The sequence below is a fragment of the Erinaceus europaeus genome, chromosome 11 (genome assembly GCF_950295315.1).
Source record: "Erinaceus europaeus chromosome 11, mEriEur2.1, whole genome shotgun sequence".
Classification (NCBI taxonomy): domain Eukaryota; kingdom Metazoa; phylum Chordata; class Mammalia; order Eulipotyphla; family Erinaceidae; genus Erinaceus; species Erinaceus europaeus.
The window spans coordinates 50,919,734-50,943,639 of NC_080172.1; the positions used below are offsets into that span (position 1 = coordinate 50,919,734).

General features: G+C 55.7%; 1 protein-coding gene across 2 annotated transcripts; it reads left to right on the top strand.

Annotated features, from left to right (window-relative positions):
- The first annotated feature begins 3,144 nt into the window (after positions 1–3,144).
- Positions 3,145–23,217, top strand: PEAR1 (platelet endothelial aggregation receptor 1). Of its 2 annotated transcripts, none has more exons than XM_060201642.1 (24): positions 3,145–3,294; positions 10,843–10,987; positions 12,386–12,546; positions 13,136–13,240; positions 13,660–13,760; positions 14,062–14,154; positions 14,318–14,561; positions 15,089–15,209; positions 15,387–15,523; positions 15,595–15,807; positions 15,881–16,055; positions 16,138–16,258; positions 16,632–16,795; positions 16,892–16,994; positions 17,098–17,244; positions 17,445–17,570; positions 19,270–19,398; positions 19,482–19,610; positions 19,782–20,000; positions 20,215–20,303; positions 20,403–20,514; positions 20,879–20,950; positions 21,050–21,280; positions 21,825–23,217. In XM_060201642.1, exons 2-24 carry the CDS (start codon positions 10,967–10,969, stop codon positions 21,974–21,976), a joined length of 3,165 nt encoding a protein of 1,054 aa, XP_060057625.1. In that variant the 5' UTR covers positions 3,145–3,294; positions 10,843–10,966; the 3' UTR covers positions 21,977–23,217. The 2 variants fall into 2 exon arrangements, with proteins under 2 accessions (XP_060057625.1, XP_060057626.1); XM_060201643.1 differs by having other exon boundaries at positions 19,785–20,000.
- The last annotated feature ends 689 nt before the right edge of the window (positions 23,218–23,906 follow it).

The window sequence follows — 23,906 nt, forward strand, 5'->3', positions numbered from 1 at the left end:
GAGAGAAAGACACCTGCAGACCTGCTTCACAGCCTGTGAAGCGACTCCCCTGCAGGTGGGGAGCCGGGGTTCAAACCGGGATCCTTATGCCGGTCCTTGTGCTTTGCGCCACCTGCGCTTAACCCACTGCGCTACAGCCCGACTCCCTCTTTTCTTGATCCTAACCTATTTCATCCTAAATAGAATTGGCGGGCAGTTTTTTTTTTTCTTTCCACTTTAAATTGTAGAAGAGTCCTTTTTCTTCTGGTCTATTGAAAAATTTTTTTTCTCTTTTCACCTGAGCACTGCTCAGCTATGGCTTATGGTGGCTCTAAGGATTGAATGTGGAACCTTGGAACCTCAGGCCTGAAAACCTATTGCATAAACTGCTGTGCTGTTTCCCTGGCCCTACTGAGAGTTTTTAAATTTATCAGTGGGTGATTGAGGTTTTTTCTTAACATTTTATTTATTAATGAGGAAGATAGATGAAAGAGAAAGAGAAAGAACCAGACATCAATCTAGTACATGTGTTACCCGGGATTGAACTCAGGACCTCATGGTTGAGAGTCCAAAACTTTATCCACTGTACCACCTCTTGGACCATGGTGATTGAGCTTTGCCAAGTGATTGTGGGCACCAACCACTATGAGTATTTGCTGTAATATCTTTTTCCCTCCTCATCCCAATCATTTTATTGAGGAAATCTTGATTCACAAGACTGTTGTTGTCACAGGGGACAGTTTCACACATCCCTAAAACAGGGCTCAGTGCACTACACCTTCCACCAAATTGCCCTGCACTAGAAGACACTGGGCCCCCCCTTTTCGATCCTTCCTTTCCTTTTGGGGTCTTGGGTCTGATAAGATAAACTATTTTCTTTTCTTTCCTCCCCCCCTTTTGTTGCCCTTTGTTGTTAAAATTCGGTGGCTCTAGCTGGCCGGGCTAGCTTCACGGGCAGATAACAGAGACAACCAGAGACATACGGCTGGGCAGGGAAGCTGTATTTCTTTATTCAGGAACAACGATTTATAAACTAAGACAAACTAATCACCAAACAGAACTCTGCTGCCTCTTTCCCCCACGCGCCAAGCACTCTCGAACTCTGGAACTCTGGAACCCTCTCGGGGTTCCTTGGGGCGGGGCCAAGTGGGCCTACGAAACTAGCAGGACTGATCCAATTTTCTTGGCAGGGGGAGAGCCAGAACAACCCAATGTAAAGCATACAACAGCCCTTGTTGTTTTACTGTTGTTGTAGTTGTTATTGTTGTTGTTATTGATGTCACCGTTGTTGGATAGGACAGAGAGAAATGGAGAGAGGAGGGGAAGACAGAGAGGGAGAAAGAATAGACACCTGCAGACCTGCTTCACTGCTTGTGAATTGACTCCCCTGCAGGTGGGGAGCCGGGGGCTCAAACCGGGATCCTGTCCTTGCACTTCGAGCCACCTGTGCTTAACCCAATGCGCTACTACCTGACTTCCAGTAAAAATTTCTAACTTCCCTCATCAAACGACACTTTCAAGTGGGTACATTTTTAAAAAATATTTAATCATTTATTTATTTTCCCGTTTGTTGCCCTTGTTTTTTTATTGTTGTTGTAGCTGTTACTCTTGTTGTTATTTATGTTATCATTGTTAGATAGGACAGAGAGAATTGGAGAGAGGAGGGGAGACAGAGAGGGAGAGAGAAAGACAGACACCTGCAGACCTGCTTCACTGCCTGTGAAGCGACTCCCCTGTAGGTGGGGAGTCGGGGGCTTGAACCAGGATCCTTACGTTGGTCCTTGCGCTTTGCGCCACGTGCACTTAAGCTGCTGCACTACTTACTGCCCGACTCCCTCAAGTGGGTACATTTTTACAGGAGTTCAATGATGCCTTATTAAAGTTGATTTTATTTTGCTTTTATATTTCATAATACTTACATTTTGGGAGGGCTGACAAGAGAATTTTGATTTACAGTGCTCTATTCTAGAAGTATAATTTCTCTTCAAGATGTTTGTCTCCTCACCCCCACCCCCAACAGATCGCTTAACTGTTGTCTGTAAAGCTCTCCATCACTCCTTCAAACCTGAGTGATATCCTAGCTGCAGAGAAGAATCCCAAGGGGGATGTCTTTTCCATCCAGTTTGGAATACACCCTGACAGGACTTTCTGGGCTTTTCTACTTTCAGTAGAAATTTTAGAATTTCTACTGAGAAATCTTAGTTGACTGTCTTGTTGGACTTCCTTCTTACCATTTAAAATGGAACCCACCTGGAGTTGTAGATTAAATGAAATAGTGCACAAAAATGTCTGAATACTGGGGTAACAGTATAATGGTTATGCCTAGGGTTCTTACCCTGGCACCATAAACTAGTGCTCTGGGTTTAAAAAACGATGCTGATGGAATTCAATATTGGTTGCTCTAAACTTGTCCCTGTCGCCTCAGACAGGCTATACTAGGGCGGGGTATTCTGGGCGTCACCTTGGAGGTGAGTGGCCTGAGGGGGTGCAAAGGCGCTCTCTGGCCACGAGGGGGCGCAGGAGCTGTGTCCGCGGCGGGCCGGAGGGGCGGGCAGAGGCGGAGCCTCCTCGGGGCGCTGCTCCCAGGGTCGCACCCTCGGGGCTCCGGCCCTTCGCTACGCCTCTGGTTCTTTAGTAAAATCCTGGGTGTCGTGGGTGGCCCAGGGGCAGGAGAGGGTTGCGACACAGACGGGCTCATCGACTCCCCTCCTCACCCCACTTTGTAGACAGGAAAACTGAAGCACGCGAGCGAAGCACCCACCCCAAGACCGCCACTCTGGCTGAGAGCAGAGGAGGGGCAGGTCCCAGCTCGTTGCCTCCTCTCCCCTGCGGCCCTCGGCCTGCCCTTAGCACAGCCCCCCCTCCCAACACAGCCCACTTCCTGCAGGGTGCCCCCTCTCCCGACACTACCACATTCCCAGGACAGTTCCTCACTATCAGCACAGACCTCCACTCTCAGCACACACCCACAATCCCAACACAGACCTCCACTCCAAGCTCAGAACCTCCTCTCTCCCTGTAGCCCCTTTCCTCCAAGCACAGAGCCCCTCTTCCCAGAGCAGACCCCCCTTTCCCAGCACAACTCCATCCACACACAGCCCCCCTGCTCCTCCCGGCTCTTTGGGCCGCCCCTCCCCCACCCTGTTTCCTTGTCAAAACTTCCTGCCTGGGCGGGGGCCGAGTCCCCACCCCCTTCCTGGCCCCCGCCCGCGCAACCTTCCCCGCCCGCGATCCCAGGGATCTGCGCCGCGCGGCTCCCCTCAGTAGGGCCGGGGTTCAGGCAGGGTCGCCTATCTTGTTGGAGGCTCCAGGCAGGTGAGTGAGAGCTCGCCCCCACATAGGCAAGGAGGGAGGGGAGGGCTCTGGACACTGAGGTCCCCGTGGGGCTGTAGCCCGGGACCCCGGTGAGGGGATGCGCGGGAGTGGGGGGGGAAACAAGGGTGGCGGCAGTGGGGGCTCATCCATTGCAACCATAGGCTAATGAGGCTGTACCTGTCGCCTCTGGGGGGTTGGGGTCAGTCCCACCGCTGTGTGAGAAGGGGCCAGTCCTCTGCTTGGCTGCGGTGAGCAGCGCCCACCTTGGGGGCGGGGTGCCACATCCACTCTCCTCTCTGCTACTGGGATATAGGCTAGCAGTCTCAGCCTCGTGCCTCAGTTTCCCAGCTCTAAAAGGGGTTAACGAGGCACAGCGCCATTCTCTGAGACACCAGTGACAGGCCCCCTAGCCACTGCTTGGTCGCGCTGGTGATGCTGTCCCTGTCCCCACCCTTAGCCATTGGAGGACACAGGGAAGGCATCCAGGTTCAGGGTCCCCTGCGCCCCACTTTTGCCAGTTATGAGTACTGGAAATTGGTCAGAGGCCTCTGGTGTCTGGATCCCCAGGAAGGGATGCTACCTGCAGGGCTGGAGTGGGGAGGGGTGAGCAAGGCCCCAGCTTTTGGGCCCTGGGAAGGCCAGGAGTAGCCTCACCCTATTGACCTGGGTCCCCATGGGAAGGGAACAGCCTGTGCTCGCCCCATGTTCCCAGGCTCCACCAGAGCTCCACGATGTGGGATTGGCCAAGGGGTCAGCGTTCAGCCCTGACTGGAGCTGGGCCTGTCGGAGGTGGGGATGGTCGTGGCTGGGGAGTGTTCTCTGAACCGCAATCTGACACAGCACCTGTGTGTGGGGTAGCCCTCTTGGCCCCTGAACCTCAAGCCAATCCCTGGGGGCTTGCTGTCCCCTGCCTCATGTCTGTGCAAACCCCCTCCCCCCACACACACACACATACACACACAATGGAGTTTCCAGGGAAAGGATTCCAGCGCTCCAACAACCCATCCACCACACAGAAACCCTGAAAGAGACAGTGAGGGGACCAGGTCAGGTGGGCACCACCCCCTCCCCATGCTGCTGCCCTCTCCCTAGAGAAGCTTTGGTGCCCCCTCCTGAGGGCCTGGGGGGCATTCTGGAAGAGGAGAGGGGCGGGTCCTCAGCCCTCAGTGGAGCAGCCATTCGGAGAGAGTGGGGAAAGAGTGAGGCAGAGAGAAAAGGGAATGTGGAAACAGATCGAAAGACAGACACGTCGGATGAAGGCAGAGAGATTCCTTGGACAGAGCCCAGAGCTGGGGAAATGAACTTAGAAGGAGAGCAGGGACCAGAGAAAGAGCAGAAGCGGGTGGAGACAGGAGAGACAGAAGGCGGAAGAGAAACCCAAAGGGGTAGAGGGACAAGGGGCAGCACAGGCTGTGTGACCTTCGGTGAATTACATACCCTCTCTGTGATACTTGTTGCCTGTCCCCATTGGGCCTTCATGCTCCCAGGGTCATTTCCCCCCTTTCAATTTCAGCTGTGAAGGGCTGGGGCAATAGCATTAGTTGCTATGCAAAAAGCCTTTCATGCCTGAGGCATTGAAAGCCAGAACTGAGCAGTCATAGGTAAAATAAATAATCTAAAACTTTCTACTGATGGGAAGAGAGACACCATGGTAGTGCTCCATGGTGGCCTGCATGGTGCCCCTATGTGGTGCCAAGGGTTTGAACCCAGGCCCTGAGCATAGCAAAATGTGTGCCCTACTGGGTGAGCTGTACCCTGGTCCCTCTCTGGGGTAGTTTTTCACCTAAAAAACTGAAGGTATAACTGTACCTGCCTATAGGATGATCAAGGTGATTGAAACAAAAGCTTTTTAAGAAAAGTTACTTATTTACCAATATATTTATTTATTTATTTATTTATGAGAGAGAACCAGAGCATCACTCTGGCGCACGTAGTGCTAGGAATCAAACTCAGGACCTCATGCTTGAGAGTCCAATACTTTATCCTCTGCTCTACCTCCCATTCTGCTAAGCACAAATGTTTTTTGCTGCTTGAGAACTGAGGACACAGTAGTAAAGGAGAAAGATGTGCTTTGACTCCAAAGGCCATTCCCATGGGGTGGGGGTGATGCTTAATAAAAACCAGCCACCCATGGCGTGGGAGCTGTGAGCCAGCCCCTGGGGGCACCAGCCAGCCCCTCAGAGTGAGGAGTAAGATCAGAGGCTGACCCCAGCCTGGAGGAAACCAGACCCCAGAGCTCACTGGGGAGGGTGTGTGTCTTGCCTTGAGTGCTGCCTGGATTTGAGCCCAGCACTACACGGGAAGGCCACAGCTCTGGGGAAGCTTTGGTCCTATGCGTGGTGTCTCTCACTGTGTCGCTCTGGCTCTCTAGATGAAAAAGTTGACCTTGGGTGGGGGTGGGAGTGTGGGGATGAAGTTGCCCCCCCAAAAAAGCCAGAAAAGCAGACTAACTGGTAATTGTAAGATCTGTGAGAATCAAGGTGCCCTGATGGCCTGGGGCTCCCGGGACACATCCATGTGCACTGTGGAGCTGATCTCAGAGTAGATTTGGGGAAGAAGAAAACTAAGGATTTGTGTGCTTCTGCACATACACAGGTGGCCTGCCTGAGGGCTCCCTGGAGGAGGCTGCATGAAGGATAGGAAGGACCTGAGCACTTCTGGGTGGCCTCAGCAGAGGTGGCTGTGTGCTGGAGGACCCTGAGGGCTGTCTTGTGTGATTTGAGCTCAAGGACAAGGTGGGGGAGGGGTTGGGAGTGTGGCTGGTCCTGGACACCACGATGTGAGAAGCCATAGAAGGCACTAGAGGAAGGTAGTAGCCAGAGCAAGCTGTGCCTTCTGAGGGCGTAGATGGTTGGGGTGAGTAGGGTGGCCTGTCTCCTCAGGGTCATCACTACCCACTGCTTTTATTTATTTTTGTAATTGCCACCAGGGTCATTGCTGGGGCTTGGTGCTTACACTACGCAACCACTACTCCCAGCAACCTTTTTTTTTCTTCTTCTTCTTCTTTTAAGTTTTTGTTCTCTGTTTGATAGTACAAAGAGAAATTGAGAGCGGAGGTGGAGAGAGAGAGAGACAGAGAGACAGAGAGACACCTGCAGCACTGCTTCACCACTTATGAAACTTCCCCCTGCAGTTGGGGGAAGTTGGCTTGAATCTGGGACCTTGTGCATGGCAATGTGTGCTCTCTACCAAGGGTACCGCTACCAAGTCCCCCTGATGAAATAGGGGGATGACTCCACTCTTCCTGGTGGCCATTTCTCTTAAAGAGTGAGAGATAGTGACAGAGACAGAGACAGAGAGACACCTGCAGCTTGTGAAGCTTTCCCCCTGGAGGTGGGGACAGGAAGCTTGAACCCAGGTCCTTGTAACATGTTTGTATTCAAATGGGTATGCTCCTGCCTGGTGCCATCCACTGCTTCTCTCCTAGAGACAGTCTCCCCCTGCCGAGGCCCCTGAGGGCCCACCAGCTGTGGGACAGTGTCCTCTGTGGATTGGGGGCTATCACAGCACCTGATGGGGTGACACCCACATGCCATAGCTGCTCGGTGAGTCAGCCATGCAGTCTCCCTGCTTCCTGATGAGTAAACAGACGCCAGGCCCTCCAGCTCCTGCTTCCTGAGCTGTAGGCCAGGCCAGGCCAAGCCGGTCCCTCACCCCTGCCCCTTCCCGCTGGCCTCGGGCTCACACACAGGCTTCCTGTCCCTCTATCCGGTGCACATGCCAGGCGTGCCAGAGACCGGCTTGCTGGCTGTGAGTGCGGTGCTGTGCTCACCGGTCCACAGGTGAGCCGAGTGGGGAGGACTCAGCGACATGGGTCAGGGCAAAACACACACACAGGCGGTGAGAGAGAAAAGGACAAGGGAGACAGGGCAAGGCAGCCTTGGCACCCAGCTCAGACACATGACTTGAGACCTGATCCCCTTGGGGGACAGATGATCTAGTGAAGTATGCACACTGTGCAGCGGTATGTGGAGACTGTGACAGCCACAGGGAAAGAAGCAGAGAGGCAGGAAGACAGGGACCAAGCAGCTGAGGCAGGAGAGGAGGGGAAGCAGAGCACAGAGAGCTTTTCATGCAGAGCAAGGCCAAGGCCAAAGGCGAGGCAGAGAGCCTGCAACATTGGGGGATGAGATGGGGGTTCTCTTTCTGCATCAGCACGTGTCTGTGCACGAGCTCTGGGCTGAGGCTGTATTCTAGGGTGCTCACTGGAGCCAGAGGGATATAGGGGTTATAGTCCTGATTCATAGAAGAGGAAATGGAAACCCAGTGACATGTTTGGGGTCATAATTCATGACGGCTCATGAGTCCTAGAATGTCTGGGGTGAAATAGTCACTCAGATAGTGTTCTGCTTTGTCATGTGCCCAACCCAGGTTTGAGCCTGGCCTCTACCTCATTGAAAGATTCAGTGCAGGGGTCCCTTCCTCCCCCTCCCCTCCCCTCCCCCCACCTCTATGTTTAAACAACAGTTCTAGGGGACGGGTAGTGGTGCACCTGGTTGAGTACACAAGTTACCATGCACAAGGACCTGGCTTCAAGCCCCTGGTCCCACCTGCAGGTAAAGCAGTGCTGCCCATCTCTCTCTCTCTCTCTCTCTCTCTGTCTCCCTTGCCTTCTCTCTCTCTCCTTCCCCTCTCAATTTCTTTCTCTCTCTACCCTAAATAAATAAGTTCTAGAACCTCTGGACTCCCAGATAGGACATAGGGGGCTGGGGGTAGGAGAGAGGTGGACAGACAAGGCAGAGAGGCACAGGCTGAATGAGGGCTGAGAGAGGCAGGATCCAGGGTCCCGCCTCATCAGCTGCCTTTGGCTCACAGAAGTTCTGGGCCTGCCGCCTGCCCGTAGTTCTGGGGGATCAGGTTCCCGAGGGACCCCCACCCCCACTTCCTTTCTCTCTGTCAGCATCTCTCCCCATTCCCGGATCATCCTGGGGGGTCTTCGGGAAAAAGCATGAATCAGCTCTGCTCTGCTCGGGAAGGAGAGGGCCTGGCAGTACCAGGGGAGTGGGCTCGGTGCTGTGGCTGGGGCCTGCTGAGTCCTGAATGCCTACAAATGCAGGCCCACAAAGGAGCCACTGTCATCACCCCCATTTTATGGCTGGGTAGCTGAGAGCTGGGACCTGGGTATGTTGGACTGTGGATGGACTCCTCCCAGAGAAGAGCATAGGAAGCATTGCTGTCTCACTTGCGTAACTGGAGTGCTGCCCTTCAGCTCCTTTACCTGCCCTCTTAAGAGGCGTTGGGCATAGTGAGGGTAGGGGACTGTGGAGGCGAAGGCTGGGCTGCAGGGGGCTGTTCAGGGGTGGCGGGGGACTGGGGACCCAGCTGGCTGCAGCCCAGCTGCTTTGCATCTCTGAGGTGGACAGGCAGCGTCTTCCTAACTGTAAACATAGCCCGTTCCCACGCCTTTGGTGGCGCCCCCACAGCAGCCCTCACCCCTCTCCTGCGCAGCGGCTGTACAGCTCTCCCTTCCCAGAACTCAAGGGGAGCTAGCATAGTGGTTATGCAAGACTCTCCTGCCAAAGGTCCCAGCTTCAATCCCCAGTGGCGCCGTAAGCCAGAGCTGAGCAGTGGTCTGGAAATCAATCAATCAATCAATAAATAAATAAATAAATAAATAGCAAGGTGGTGGCACACCCAGTTTGTTACCATGCACAAGGATCCAGGTTCAAGCCCCTGGTCTCCACTTGCAGGGGGGAAGCTTCACAAGCAGTGGAGCTGTGCTGCACATGTCTCTTTCTCTCTCTCTCTCCCTGTCCCCTCTCAGTTTCTTTCCGTCTATCCAATACATAGATAAACAAATATTAAAATAAATAAATAAGGTTTTAAAAATGCAGAGGATTGCTTCCCAGGCTCCCGAGCGCCTGCCACCATAGGTTGGCCTCTACCAGAAGTCTAGGTTTAGGTCTCAGCTCTGACCTTACTGGCTGTGTGACCTTGGGCAGGTAGCTTACCTTCTCTGTGCCTATTTCCTTATCTGGACAAGGAACAAAAACAGTTACTGTGGTGAGCGGGTAAGTGTAAACTCAGACAAGCCAACAGTGGAAGCTGCTCACTGTCCCTGCTCCCACATAGCCAGTGACATTGAGGTCACTGCTTTTTCTCACTCTGAGGGGTGCTGACAGGTGCCTCAAAGCAGAGGTCCAGAGGAGGGGTAGACAGACAGAGAAGGACAGTGGGTGGACCCCCAGAAGACTGGGGAGGCTATAGCTGTCCCCTTTACTCCCCCCTTCTGCCACCAGAGGCACATGTAGTCAGAAGGGATGGAGGGGTCAGAGCCTGAGGCCCCTGAGACAGGGAAAGCCTGGGGAGGAGCAGAGAGGGGCCCTGGGCCTCTCTCTAAACACTGATACTAGTCAGGCTCCCCCATCTCTCTGCCAGTAGCCACACTCCAGCTCCCTGCTCCCTGTAGGCCACCCACTGCAGCATTGGCCCACCCTGCACCCTGGCTTCCAGCCCCATCCCCAGCCAGCCTCCTCCGTGCTCTGCCCCTTTGGGAAAACAGATTCTCCCCCATTCCAGCCCGCCATTCCTCCCCTCCTCCGCATATCAGAGTCTGCTCTGCACCCCCACTCCCCAAAACCTCCAGCCAAACTGTTACCTCTTAAAGTGACTGGGGGTAGGGTGATTGGACATCACAATCACTCTGGGGCAGATGTAAATGGGAGAAAGGGCATTAAAAAAAAAAAAGATTTATCAGTCAGTAAAGATAGCTCACCTGGGTAGTGTGCTGTTTTGCCATTCATGTGACCAAGTTCAGCTTGGCCCTCTGCACTGGCAGAAGCTTTCATTCTCACTGTCTCTATCTGAAAAAGTCAGCCTAGAGCAATGAAGATAAAATATAAAAATCAGATTTATTTTATTCATACAAGAGCATTTCACATGAGCCAGAGAAGCCAGAGCACCACACGGTGCTAGGGATTGAGCTGGGCATGAAGTCTGAAGCTCTACCAGCTGAGCCATTTCCCAGGTCACAGGAAGGAGGACTTTGTCTGGGCTGGGTGGCCTGATGGTCTGTGTGCCCCTCCCTACCCCTGGGCAGTGGCTTAGCAGGAGGGAGCCGGTGGGTGGGGGTCCCCTGTGTGACTGGGGGCGAGACACCCCAGGGACAAAAGCGCTACTCCAAGACCCAGAGGGATTGGGCTCCAAGCCAAGGATGGGGTCCCTTGCCAGGAGGCAGGATAAAGGGCATCTGGGGTGATGAGGAGAGCTGTGTGAGAGGGAGATGGGGGGGCAGTGTGGAGCAGGGAGGGCACTGAGGGGTCATAGGACCTGGAAAGGTGGGTGTAGGGTGGTCTGGGGTTTGGGAGACAGAACCAGGTCTGTTGGTGGGGTGGAAGGGGCTGGTGCTGGGGGAGCCCGGGGCTGCTGCCAGGGTACAGATGGGGGTGGGGTGGGGGTAGTTCCCTAAACACCGAAGTCCTGACCCAGCCCCCACAGAGTGGGCCTCATTGTCCAAGATGGGTGACAAGCTGGACTCCCCACCTGGACTGCTCTCCACTCCCTCCGCCCCAGCCACACATTCCAGCTGGGCTTGCTTCCTGTTCTCAGGCTCTGTCTGGATGCCAGGACCCCGGGGGGACATGCTTGGAACATGCTTGAGGCCACACCCCCTGCCCCCCTGCCTGTGTCTTGGTCCCAGGATGCTGTGGAGTCCTGTTGAGTCCCAAGGACCATGAAGGAGACTGAAGTAAAGGTGCCTTGGAAGGGGATGAGGAGGCGCGGCTGTATGGGTGGGGGGAGGGGAGAGTCCTGGTGGGCTGTGTAGATGGTTCTTGCGAGGGGGTTAAGTTGGAGAGCTGACAGCTCACACAGAGACCTGGAGAGGAAGCTGGGCCTGGAGTGGGGCTCAGAGCATCGTGGGGACCCTGGGAGTGCGTGGGTGGGGGGCCGGGGTGGGCCGGGCAGCAGCATTCCAGAGATGCTCAAGGGGACCAGGGGCCAGCAGCCTCGACCTTGCTCTTTCTCGGAAAAATTATAAGCAGATGTGGGCGCCTCAGGGAGGCATGAAGCCCAGATGAGATTCTGGGGGGCGGGCTGTGCAAGGGCTCAACCTCTCCCTCTCTGGTGTGCTGGGGCTCAGTGGACTCATCTGAGGTCCTGACCCGAGTCCCCACCCACTGGGTGAGCCAGGGTGGAGGTGGTTGGGAGGGGTCCATTTCCTGATGTCTGTGGGGTGGTCCAGGGAGGTGGGGGAGGGGCTTTGGGGCAGGCTGTGGGGCTCTCCTGCTGGGGGTGGGGAGGGCAGCACCTGGGGTGCTGATTCTGGCTGGGGATGTTCTTGGCTTGCAGCGTGTGCCAAGTGTCTCAGTATAGTTGTGCCCTGTTGCCCTGTGATCTCAAGTTACTTAATGTGGCTTCACTGAGTTTGGTGCTGAAGCAGATGTACACTGGAGAGATGGAGAGGGGAGAGGGGTGTGTGTGTGTGTGTGTGTGTGTGTGTGTGTGTAGGGGGCCTTCTTCCAGGCCACCTGAAGCTAGTTTCCCTCCCCAGCGTGGCTTGGGTTTGCCTATACCCAGTGATGGGGAGTTCACCTCCAGGGGAAACCCATTCTGTGAGTGTTAGAAAGTTCCTCCTCCAGCAGAGCACAAGTGAGCTTTTCTGGGCCTGGGACTGGCTGGAACCAGATTTCAAACCTTGGTGCAAGTGCCCCTGACTGGGATGAGGTGGGGGGGGGGGACGGACAGACTAGAGACTCAGTGACAAAAGGCACAGGTTGGGACTCGGGAGACAGCTTAATGGTTCTGCAAAAGACTTTCATGCCTGAGGCTCTGAAGTCACATGTTCAGTCCCCACCAACAAAACATGTACAAGTTCTGTCTCTGGAGGTCACAGCTAGGGATAATAGGCATCAGAGGGGATAGGTGTGGGCTGCCTGCCAGTGGAGTGGGGGACAGAAGAAAGAGGGGGGTGGTGTCTGCTGTAGGCTTTGACTGATGAGTCCTTCAGTGAAGGTGGAGGGAGGACTCTGAGTCAGAAGTGTTTAAAGGGGTGGTGTGCACCTCCCCATGTCAGCAACTAGTTTGGAGAGAGCCAGAGCCCCCTGCACCCCTCCCCTATGATGCAGCCCCTTCTCTTGTGCACCCCATTTAGATCTCTGTGGGTACCTGGTCCTTGGCCTGCTCTGTGCCTATCCCTGTCACAGGCTCTGCAATGGTGTCACCTCTGCAGCCCCTCCTTCTCCTGACCCTGGGTCTGGGGCTGGCTGGAACCCTGAACCCCAATGACCCCAACACCTGCAGCTTCTGGGAAAGGTGAGGGGGCCCCTGAGGCAGCTTCAGGTCCCATTCTCCATTCTGTGGCTTTCTGTGCCCCTAGTTCAAGTCTTGTTTCACCCCTTCTCCTGGCTCTCCTCTGGGGGCCACCTTTGAGTCTCAGACCTGGTCTTAGCTCTGCGCAGGGTGGCCCTGTCCTCTGTCCCCAGCCTGGTCCCCTGGCAGTAGCACCAAGCATGGGTGGGGCGGGGGCTTAGGTCACTTTGAGCATACTCAGGTGGGTCCAGGGGCCAGGGCCAGCGAGCAAGGCCCAGATTAGAATTTGGGGAGACCTGCTGCAGCCCATCTACTGCAGCCCATCTGCTGCAGCCTGTGCTGGGACCCAAAAGGCAGTTTGAGCTCAACTTCCGGTGGATGGGAAAGTGGGGACAAATAGAGCAAAAAGGGGTTCTCATGAGGGTATCCTAGGAATATTCCAGTTCTGGCATGATTCCTCCAGACTTTGGGGGGGGCAGACTGGGGGAGCATGGAGGGCAGGTATTTCTCACACTGACCAGCCCTGACACCCTTGCTTTGTGCCGCACCCTAAGCCAGTGAAGGCCCTCATCCTGTTCTGTCTGTCCTGCAGCTTCACCACCACCACCAAGGAGTCGCAGTCCCGGCCCTTCAGCCTGTTCCACTCGAAGCCCTGCCAACGGCCCTGGGAGAGCCCTCACACCTGCCCCCAGCCCATGTGAGTGCCCAGTTGAGCTGTTTTTTCTAGCCACAATGCATTTATATGTTAGAGAGAGAAAGAGAGGCAGGGGGTGGGGGGCTAGAGTACTGCCCAGCTCTGGCAAAAAGTGGTGCTGGGGACTGAACCTACAGCCTCAGGGCATGCGAGCTGGTGCTCTAGCAGGTCTAATTTCCTTAGAGACTTGAGGAAACAGCTGGTCAGGGCTTCTGTGTGGGGTTTATGTGATGAGGTGTGTGAATGTGCTGGTGTATGTGGTACATATGCAGGGCCTCATGCCACTGTCTTGTGGTGGGGGCGGGCTGGACAAGGAGGGGATGCCCTTTCCCATTCCCTCTGCCCAAGTGGTGGTGGTGCCTGGGCCTCGCTGGCAGATAGGGCCTCTGTGGGGAGGACTGAGGGCCTTCTCACCTCCCCAGGGTGGTCTATCGGACAGTATACCGTCAGGTGGTGAAGGTGGACTACCGGAAGCGCCTGCAGTGCTGCCACGGCTTCTATGAAAGTGCTGGGACATGTGTCCGTGAGTCCTGGGCTAGGCCAGGCAGTGGGTCCTTCCTGGTCCCACCCTGCACCTCCACAGTGTCTATACCTGGTCCTTCCCAAGGAGTCCCCCTCCCTACCCCGTCGTCCCCAGTACAGTGCATAGAAATGCCTCAGGAAGGACTGAGGAGCTAGAGTCCCAAGGCCTCATGCAGCCTGCCCAAGCTGCTGTCCCGTTTCCTGGAGGTACACCCAGGCCTGCAGAAACCAGGTCCCCTGGGTGGGAGGAAGCTGGGGGATGTCTTCAGAGGCTGGAACACTCACTCCACTTTTCTTCCCAGCCCTCTGCATCCAGGAATGTGTGCACGGCCGCTGTTTGGCACCCAACCAGTGCCAGTGTGTGCCAGGCTGGAGGGGAGATGACTGCTCCAGTGGTGAGTGGCTAGGGGCTAAGCCCCCCACCCCAGGACCCCACTGCTGACCCTCTCCTTCCTGGTAATGGTGTATCCTGGGGTATGGGGCAGGGACACAAGACATGGGAACCCAGGGAGGGCAAGACCCTGGTGACTACTCCACTCCACCCTCCTCACGCCACAGAATGCCCTCCTGGAGTATGGGGGCCAGAGTGTGACAGGCCCTGCAACTGTGGCAACAACAGCTCGTGTGACCCCAGAAGTGGGGTTTGTTTCTGCCCTGCTGGCCTGCAGCCCCCACACTGTCGCCAGCCCTGCCTCTCTGGCCACTATGGCCCTGGCTGCCAGTTCAGATGCCAGTGCCATGGGGCACCCTGTGACCCCCAGACTGGAGCCTGCTTCTGCCCCCCCGAGAGAACTGGGCCCAGGTATGTAATGGGGGAGGGAAACCACGATTCTGCAGTGCCAGATAGAGGACCATGAGGGGGACACAGGTCAGACAGGACCCCTGATGAGGAGGGAGCTGAGAAGCCAAGGTCCTTTGACTCCTTGTGAGCTTGTCCCTGTCTATAAACACTGCTGTCACTTGGAAGGGACACTGCCAAGATGACTTGGGCCAGCACATGGTGAGGGCAGGTTGTGAAGTGGGGCAGAGGCAGAGACTTAGAGTGAATACAGTAGGTGTGTGTGTGTGTGTGTGTGTATGTGTGTGTGTGTGTGTGTTGGGGGCGGGGCGCTAGGAGCCCTAGGCTTGAGGGAGGCCACATGGGGACTCCTAGCACTGAGGTATGGCTGTTCCTAGTAGCACTGCTTCCTCATTCAAGTACAATGGCAAAGGGATTCTTTGAGCCTCCAATTCTGTCTTTCATGTGGGGTGCACCCACCGTGCAGTGGCTGGTCCTGGGGGGAGGGGGTGTTGCCTGTCTCCACACTGACCTCCCCCTGTGCCCAGCAGCTGTGAGGTGTCTTGCGTCCAAGACTCTGCTGGCTTCCGATGCCCCCACACCTTTCCTTGTCACAACGGGGGTGTCTTTCAGGCCCCTGGGGGCCCTTGCAGCTGCCCACCTGGCTGGATGGTAGGAAGGAGGGGGTTGTGGAGTGGATCCTGTGGGTGGGTGCTTCTCAGCAAGGCTGGGCATCTGGATTCAGTGGGAGCTAAAGGGAGCCTGCGGTGTGCTGTGGGCATGGGGCATCACAGGGAGGGGCTTGGGCACCCGGGGATGAACTGCGATCAACTGATGCCCACCCCCCAGGGCACCATCTGCTCCTTGCCCTGCCCCGAGGGCTTCCACGGGCCCAACTGCTCCCAGGAATGCCACTGTCACAATGATGGCGCCTGCAACCGATTTACGGGGCAGTGTCGCTGCACTCCAGGCTTCACCGGGGACCGGTGAGTGGCTGGAGGAGGGAACTCGGGTGGGGTGGGGGGCGGGGAGCCCAGGCTCACTCGGGGGCGCCCAGGTGCCGTGAGGAGTGCCCGGTGGGCCGCTTCGGGCAGGACTGCGCCGAGATGTGCGACTGCGCCCCGGGCGCCCGCTGCTTCCCGGCCAACGGCGCGTGTTTGTGCGAGCACGGCTTCTCGGGGGACCGCTGCACCGAGCGCCTCTGCCCCGACCGCTTCTACGGCCTCAGCTGCCAGCAGCCCTGCACCTGCCACCCGGAGCACAGCGTCAGGTGTGTGGCGGGGCTCTGCGGGGCCGGGGGCGCGGGGCGCGGGCCGGGCGGCTGACCCGCGTCCCGCCCGCAGCTGCCACCCGATGAGCGGCGAGTGCTCGTGCCGGCCCGGCTGGGCGGGTCTGCACTGCAACGAGAGCTGCCCGCGGGACACGCACGGCCCGGGCTGCCAGGAGCACTGCCTCTGCCTGCACGGCGGCACCTGCCAGCCCGACAGCGGCCTCTGCCGGTGCGCGCCCGGCTACACGGTGAGGTGCGCCCGGACCGGGCGGGGCGAGGGGGGCGGCGGCCTCCACGCTCACCCGCCCACCCCGCCTCCCCTCCGCCCAGGGCCCGCACTGTGCCAGCCTCTGCCCGCCCGACACCTTCGGCCCGGACTGCGCCTTGCGCTGCTCCTGCGAGAACGCCTTGGCCTGCTCGCCCATCGACGGCGCATGCGTCTGCAAGGAAGGTGGGCGGGGCCGCGGGAAGAGTGAGGCTGCTGGGGGCGGGGCCTCCGGGCCGCTGGGGGCGGTGGACCTGAGCCAGAAGACTTCCTTCCTGAAACATCCACTTTTCCTTATTTCAACCACAAGCATCCACCCCTCCTTAAAGGTTCATCTCTTAGATAAACATGCTCACCTCACAGTCACGCGGAATCACGCAGAGCAGGGAAGGCCAGGGAAGCCTTATGAGGCTCCCAGGGAGACGAATCTCCAGGGATGGCATAGAAATCCCCCAGGCGTGGGACAGCGATCTTGCAGGGTTGGCACAGAGATCTGCAGGGCTGGTGTCTTGGCATCATGAAGCTGAATTCCAGCTGACCTGCAACATCCCTCTTTCAGGTTGGCAGCATGGCAACTGCTCCTTGCCCTGCCCAGCTGGAACATGGGGCTTTGGGTGCAATGCCAGCTGCCAGTGTGCCAACAAGGCGGCCTGCAGCCCCCAAACTGGAGCTTGTTCCTGCACCCCGGGGTGGCATGGGTCTCGCTGCCAACTGCCCTGTCCAGTAAGTGTCTATAGACTGCCTGCCTGGGGTGGAGAGACGATGCCACCCCCACCCCCCAAGCTGGTTGACCTGCCTGTCTTCTACTCCTTCTCCAAGAAAGGACAGTTTGGCGAAGGCTGTGCCAGGCGCTGTGATTGTGACCACTCTGATGGCTGTGACCCTGTCCATGGACACTGCCTATGCCAGGCTGGCTGGACAGGTGAGACTTGGGGAGTTGGGGGGGTAAACCATAGGAAACGCATGTGGAGCCGCCATGGGATGGGGTGGGGCTCAGCCAAGTGCATCCTGCCTTTCTCCCATAGGTGCACGCTGCCAGCTGCCCTGCCCTGCCAGCTTCTGGGGGGTGAACTGTACCAATGCTTGCACCTGCAAGAATGGAGGCACCTGCATGCCTGATGCTGGCAGCTGTGTGTGTGCCCCTGGGTTCCGAGGCCCCTCCTGCCAGAGATGTGAGCCCCTCTCCTCAGGCATAGCAGTGGGGTTCAGGCCAGTGTCCAATACCAGAGTGCCCCACTCTCCCCACCGGTTCTGTTCCACTGACTCCAAACTTTCAGCCCGTTGTCAAATTGGGGAAGAGTGGCAGTGTGGGGCAAAGGGTGGAGAGACAGATGGACCCTCCCCCCGATCACCATGATCCCCCTTCTGTCAGCCTGCCAGCCTGGCCGTTATGGCAAACGTTGTGTACCCTGCAAATGTGCCAACCACTCCTCCTGTCACCCCTCGGATGGAACCTGCTATTGCCTGCCTGGCTGGATGGGCTCCAACTGCTCCCAGCGTATGTACTAGTTCCTGTGTGTGTGTGTGGTGGGGGGTAGGGGGGCTGGGAAAGAGGCTGCCTCCCCTGCCCCCAGGGCACAGAAGCTTCTGGACCCTGATCCAATCATTTATATGAATAGCACTCACAGGTGTTTATTGGGCATCATCCGTGCTGGCAGCTGTCCTTAGTGCCCAGGATGTGGCAGTGAATGGGCCTGAGAGGAATGTCCTGCCTCTGCTTAGAAAGCATCAGGAGCTCACTAGGGACATACTTTTAGTTATTTGACATTTTACAATTTATTGTGTATATGTAGCCTTTTCCCATGTAGGTGTATGAAAGAACATCATGGAAAAGATGAATAAGAAAACCTGATCACTTTCCTTTTTTGCTTTCTTTTTATTTTCTTATAATTATTTTGTATCGGCACCAGGGTTATCACTGGGGCTTGGTGCACAACCCTGGTGATGACTTTTCCTCCTCCTTCTTCTTCTTCAGAGAGAACATGAAAGGGGTAGGACAGAGAGAATTTGAAAGGGGAAGGCAAGGTAGAGAGGCAGAGCGACAACTTGCAGTACTTGCTTCACTGCTTATGCTGCATCCCTCTGCAGGTGGGGGAGAGTGGGGGCTCAAATGCTGGTCTTTACACATGGTAATGTATATGCTTCACCACAGGTGCCACTACTCAGCCCCATTTTTTTTTTTTTACTTACAAAAGCTTCGCTGTTGTAGGGTGACTTTTTCAGATAGTGACAGAGACAGAATGAGTGAAAGAGACTGCAACATGGAAGCTTCCTTCAGTGCAGTAGGAGCTGAGCTTGAACCTGGGTTACACACATGGCAAAACAATGCACTATACAAGTGTGTTATTTTGCCAGCCCTAGAAGATACATTTGAGGAGAGATGAGAAGGCTTTTTCATGGAAAGGCTGTGGAAGGGAGATGGCTGAATGGCAGCAACAGGATTTGAATACGTGAGGTCCTGAGTTCAGTATCTAGCACTGCATATGCTGGAGTGATGTTCTGGTTCTGCTTCTCTTTCTCTCACTCTCATTAATAAACACATTTTTTTATTGTTGTTATAATTATTGATATCGTTGTTGTTAGATAGGACAGAGAGAAATGGAGAGAGGAGGGGAAGAGAGAGGGGGAGAGAAAGAGAGACACCTGCAGGCCTGCTTTACCACCTGTGAAGTGACTCCCCTGCAGGTGGGAAGCTGGGGGCTCCTTACGCTGGTACTTGCGCTTTGTGCCATGTGCGTTTAACCCGCTGCACTACCGCCTGACTCCCTAAACACATCTTAAAAAAAAATAATAATGTGAAGAGGCCAGGAGATGACTCACCTGGTACAATCAATACACACTTTACCTGGGTTCAGCCCCTGCCACGACATGTGAGTTTCACGAGTGGTGGAAAGGTGCTGTGGTATTTCTCTTCCGTCTCTTTCTCTCTCTCTCTCTCTCTCTCTCTCCTCTCTCTCGGCGCCCCCTTTCAACTTCTATATGAAAAACAGAAACAGAAAAAAAAGGGGGGGGAAAGTCACTTAAGAGAATCAGTCCAAGTCAGGAACTCAGATCTGAGGGTCCAACTCTGTCTCCAGTGCAGGTGGTGAAAGGTGGGAGGAGTAGGTGGGAGGTACCGGCTGAGACCTTTGGTGGGTACCCTGGGACTCAAGCAGAGGGGCTGGTGTTGCCCAAGCAGACATGAGCTTCCTTCACAGCCTGTCCCCCAGGGTACTGGGGAGCCAGCTGTGCCCAGCCCTGTCAGTGTCGCCATGGTGGGACCTGCCACCCCCAGGATGGGAGCTGCTTCTGCCCCCCAGGCTGGACTGGACGCTTTTGTTCAGAAGGTACAGCTGCACAGGGCCTTCCAGGGTGGACACCACAGTCCCCCTGCCCCTCTCGCCCACCAGCCCCCGGTGCTGTCTCCTAGGCTGCATCCCTGGCATGTTTGGTGCCAACTGCTCACAGCCATGCCAGTGTGGTCTTGGAGAGAAGTGCCACCCTGAGACGGGGGCCTGTGCATGTCCCCCAGGGCACAGTGGCGCCCCCTGCAGGATTGGTGAGCTCTCCTCTAACCCCTGTTTTCCCCAAGAAGTGGGGACCCAGGCACCTACCCATTTCCATGGGAGTCTTGTCCCTGGGGCCACCCTGCCTTCCTGTTGGGGTCTGTTCGCCAACCCTGGGTTCGTCAGCAGGGCTGCGATGCCATGCTGAGTGACCCCTTGCCCAGCAGGTGGCCTGGAGCCCTTCACCATGATGCCCAGCCCGCCCGTGGTCTATAGCTCTCTAGGGGCGGTGATCAGCATCGCAGTGCTGGGGTCCCTGCTGGTGGTCCTGGTGGCCCTGTTCATCGGCTACCGCTATTGGCAGAAGGGCAAGGAGCACCAGCACCTGGCAGTGGCCTATAGTAGTGGGCAGTTGGACAGTGGCTCTGAGTACGTCATGCCAGGTGAGCTGCCTGGAGGCAGGGAAACTCTCAGGCAGGGGTCAGATAGGCACGGGGCTCTTGTGCTCCTCCCTGGCCCCGGGAGATGAGGTGTGGAGAATCTGGGGTTGGGGGAGGGGGGAGAGATCCTGGAGGCCAGTTACTAGTGTCCCAAGCTGGGTCAGCTGTCTGGGTCCAGGGTTGGTCACTGTGTGCCCCTGTCTGTCTCTCTGTCCAGATGTCCCTCTGAGCTATAGCCACTACTATTCCAACCCCAGCTACCACACGCTGTCACAGTGCTCACCCAGTCCCCCACCCCCCAGCAAGGTCAGTGTTGGGAAGGGGTCCTTGTGGGGGGGTATGGGACTGGCTCTCCAGGACGCCGCCTTGTCTACTCCACCACCACCCTATCCCCCACCAAACCAGCTTCCCAGCAGCCTCCAAGCCACTGAGTGGGCGCACAGCCATGACAGCCACGCCACGCTGCCTGCCGACTGGAAGCACCGCCGTGAGCCCCATCCTGGGCTTCCAGACAGAGGTAGGCCCCCTGGCTTCATGAGGGTGGATGTGTGTCCCAGTGCTCTAGGAGCTGCTGCCTGGAAAGGGCTTGGGGTCTTTACTCTACCCCCCTTTCTCTTCCTGCTCTTCTTCTTCCTCCTCCTCTCCCCCCCTTCTTCCCCTGTATCTTCCTTCTGCTCTTCCTCCTGCTTCTACTTCTCCCCTTGATCTCTTCTTCCTCCTTCCCTCTTCATCCTCCCTTTGCCATTTCTTCTCCTCTCCCTCCTTTCATATTCTTTCTCCTCTTCCTTCTGCTCCTCCTCTTCTTCCTTTTCCTCCTCCCCTTCCTCCTCCTCCTTCTCATCATTCTTCTCCTTTTTCCATTCTACCTTCTCTACCTCCAGGCAGCAGCCACCTGGACTGGAGCTACAATTACAGCTACAATAGCAACAGCAGTGGCCCAAGCGTGTTCTATGGTAAAAGGGCTGCCAGGGGCAAGATGGGGCACAGAGGGAGGGCCTGCACTGCAGGTAGGAGCCTATGTCTCCAGCCCCACTTCTTCTCCTTCTCCCCAGGGCCCATCTCCGAAGAGGGCCTGAGGGCCAGTATGATCTCCCTGGGCAGTGAGAACCCCTATGCCACCATTCGAGACCAGCCCAGCCCGCTGGGAACCCTCCGGGAAAGCAGCTATGTGGAGATGAAGGGTCCCCCCTCCGGGTCTCTACCCAGGGACGGCCGAAGGCAGCGGCCCACCCAGATGCAGAGAAATAGCGGCACCTATGAGCAGCCCACTACGCTGAGCCTTGGTGAGCTTCCCCTTCCACTGCGGCAGAGGCTGGACAGGGTGGCACAGGGGTGGAAATGGGCAGGGGCAGAGTGAGCAGGTGGCACCATATGGCGGCAAGAGCAAAGTCTTGGGCTGGTGAAGTAGCTCACTTGGACAGTGTACTGCTTTGCCATGTGCAAGATCCAGGTTCCAGTCTCACCCCCACCAAATTGGAGCTTTAGTGTCTACCCCCCCCACTCTTGGTTTCTCTTTCTGAAAAAGTCATCTGGAATGGTGAAGGCCCAGAAACCCCCCAGATCAATCAATTAGTCAGTTAGTTAATCAATCAATATAAAGCAAGGTCTTGGGCTCACCCCAGGCCTGACGTTAGGAAGTGACATTCAGAGCCTAAGTGGCAGTGTACAGTTGACATCTCAAGTGTCTCCACCTCCTGAGAGGTGAGAGGGGGGAGGTGGCCACTGCTCTTGTCATTTGTGAGGCCGCACACACAGGCCTGACTGCCAGGCCAGAGAGGCAGACAAGGAAATAAACCATCTCCCCTGACGGCCCCTCTCTGCTTCCAGACCAAGATTCCTTGGGTTCCCTCCCCCCGCTGCCTCCGGGCCTGCCCCCTGGCCACTACGACTCACCGAAGAACAGTCATATCCCTGGACACTATGACCTGCCCCCGGTGCGGCACCCCCCATCACCCCCGCTGCAATGCCAGGACCGCTGAGTACTACCCCCCACCTGACTTTGCAGCCCAGGCTGGGGCAGAGCCCTGGCAGGACAAGAGAGCCCAAACCCTGGGTGCAGATGCAGAGGATGAGGTCTGGACCCTGAAAAGGAGACCCCAGTGGCTAGGAGCCTGCCTTCCTTGCCCCAAGTACTCAGCCTCTGCAGCCCTCCGGGCTCTGTGTATATCAGCTGGTGGGGTGAATGTCTCAGACAGATGTGGAAAATGTGTATTTGGAACCTTGTCTGTGCACTCTCAGGCTGGCGTGTGTGTATGTGTGTATGTGTGCGTGTACGTGTGTGTGTGTGTGTGTGTGTGTAGGTAGTATCAAGTACCAAGCACTCATCATTGATTCTGCTGGCAGTCCAGTTAACTTTAGCAGCAGCTTGTTAACTGGCCTTCCTGCATCACCTGGTACCCTCTCCAACTAGCTGCTCAAAGTACAGGAAATTCCCTGCCTAAAGGTCTTTAGGTGGGCCAGAGTCAGGACTTTCAGAGGCGTTAGAAGCTTTGCTGGCCTGGCCCTTTTCTCTTCAGCCTCTCTCCCATCACTGTGTTCCACCCCAAGTCCCTGAGGTTCTCCTGTTGGCCACATTCATTCCTGCTATATATTCTTCCCATCTAGAGTACTTTGCCTCCCCTTCCACCTGCTGCCCTCTCCTTTCCTCATCACTGGGGTCGCGCCCAGCGCCTTGCAGAAGGTAAATGGGGTGCAGGGCACCTGTATGTGTGGTACCAAGTACCAAGTGTTTCTTTATCTGGTTATTGGATTACTCTCTGCTTTCTCTAAACTGTAAATCCCCTGAGGACAGAGTCCTGTGTTATATTCAGCACTGGCCCCCCTTGGCACACAGTAGGTTCTCAATAAATCTTCCTCCAAAGATCAAGCGGCTGGATGAATTAAAAGTGCCAGTGGTTTGGTATATTGCACCAAAGTAAAGGACTTTTGGTGGGTAGGGGCTTTCAGTTCCTGGTGCACAATGGAGGAGGACCTAAGGGGGGGAGTTGGGGTTAAAGTGTTCTGTAGAAAACTGAGAAATTTAACATATGTACCAATAATTATATTTACTGTTTACTACAAACAATTACTGTTTACTGCAAACCCCAGTATTTTTTTTAAAGTACCAGTGTATGGGGGGCTGGGTGATAGCATAATGGTTATGCAAACAAACTTTCATGCCTAAGACTCTGAGGTCCTAGGTTCAGTCCCCAGCACCACCATAAAACAGATCTGAGCAGTGCTCTGGTCTCTGTGTGTCTTTCTCTCTGTATCTTTCTCATTAAAATAAAATAAAATGCTAAAAATAAAAAAAAAGTACCAGTGGCAGCCCAGAAGTTGGTGCAACTGGACTCTCAAGCATAAGGTCCAGGTTTGGTCCCTGGCTTTGCATGTGCAAGTGTTGCTCTGGTTCTCTTTCAATAACAACAACAACAACATCAGCAGTGGGCGAGCCAGCAACATAGCTCACTTCGATAGTGCACTGCTTTGCTATATGCAGGATCCAGGTTCAAACCCAGCCCCAACCACATTGAAGAAAGTTTAGGTGCTGTGGTCTCTTTCACTCTCACTCTCTCTGCCTTCTCTGTCTCTATCTTTCAAAGCCTGGAGCACTGAAAACCCAGAGATGACAGATACAACAAAAACAAGCGAACAAATGAAAACAAAAAGTGTAAAGTTGGGCACATGGCACCACACAGGAGCTGTTGGACGAGGCTGGTAGAGCCTTCTCAAGTCAGGTGAACTACATAAAGGTGCAAAGTCGGCAGGCAGGTGATTATGCCAGAGTGCAGCTGTTTCCCATTCTCAATAAATAAAGCTGGGAGGTAGCTCACCTGGTATAGCATACACCGTACCCACATTCAAGTCCTGGTGACCACATGGGAGTACCTGCATCAGGGAAGCTTCATAAGGGGTGAAGAGGTGCTGCAA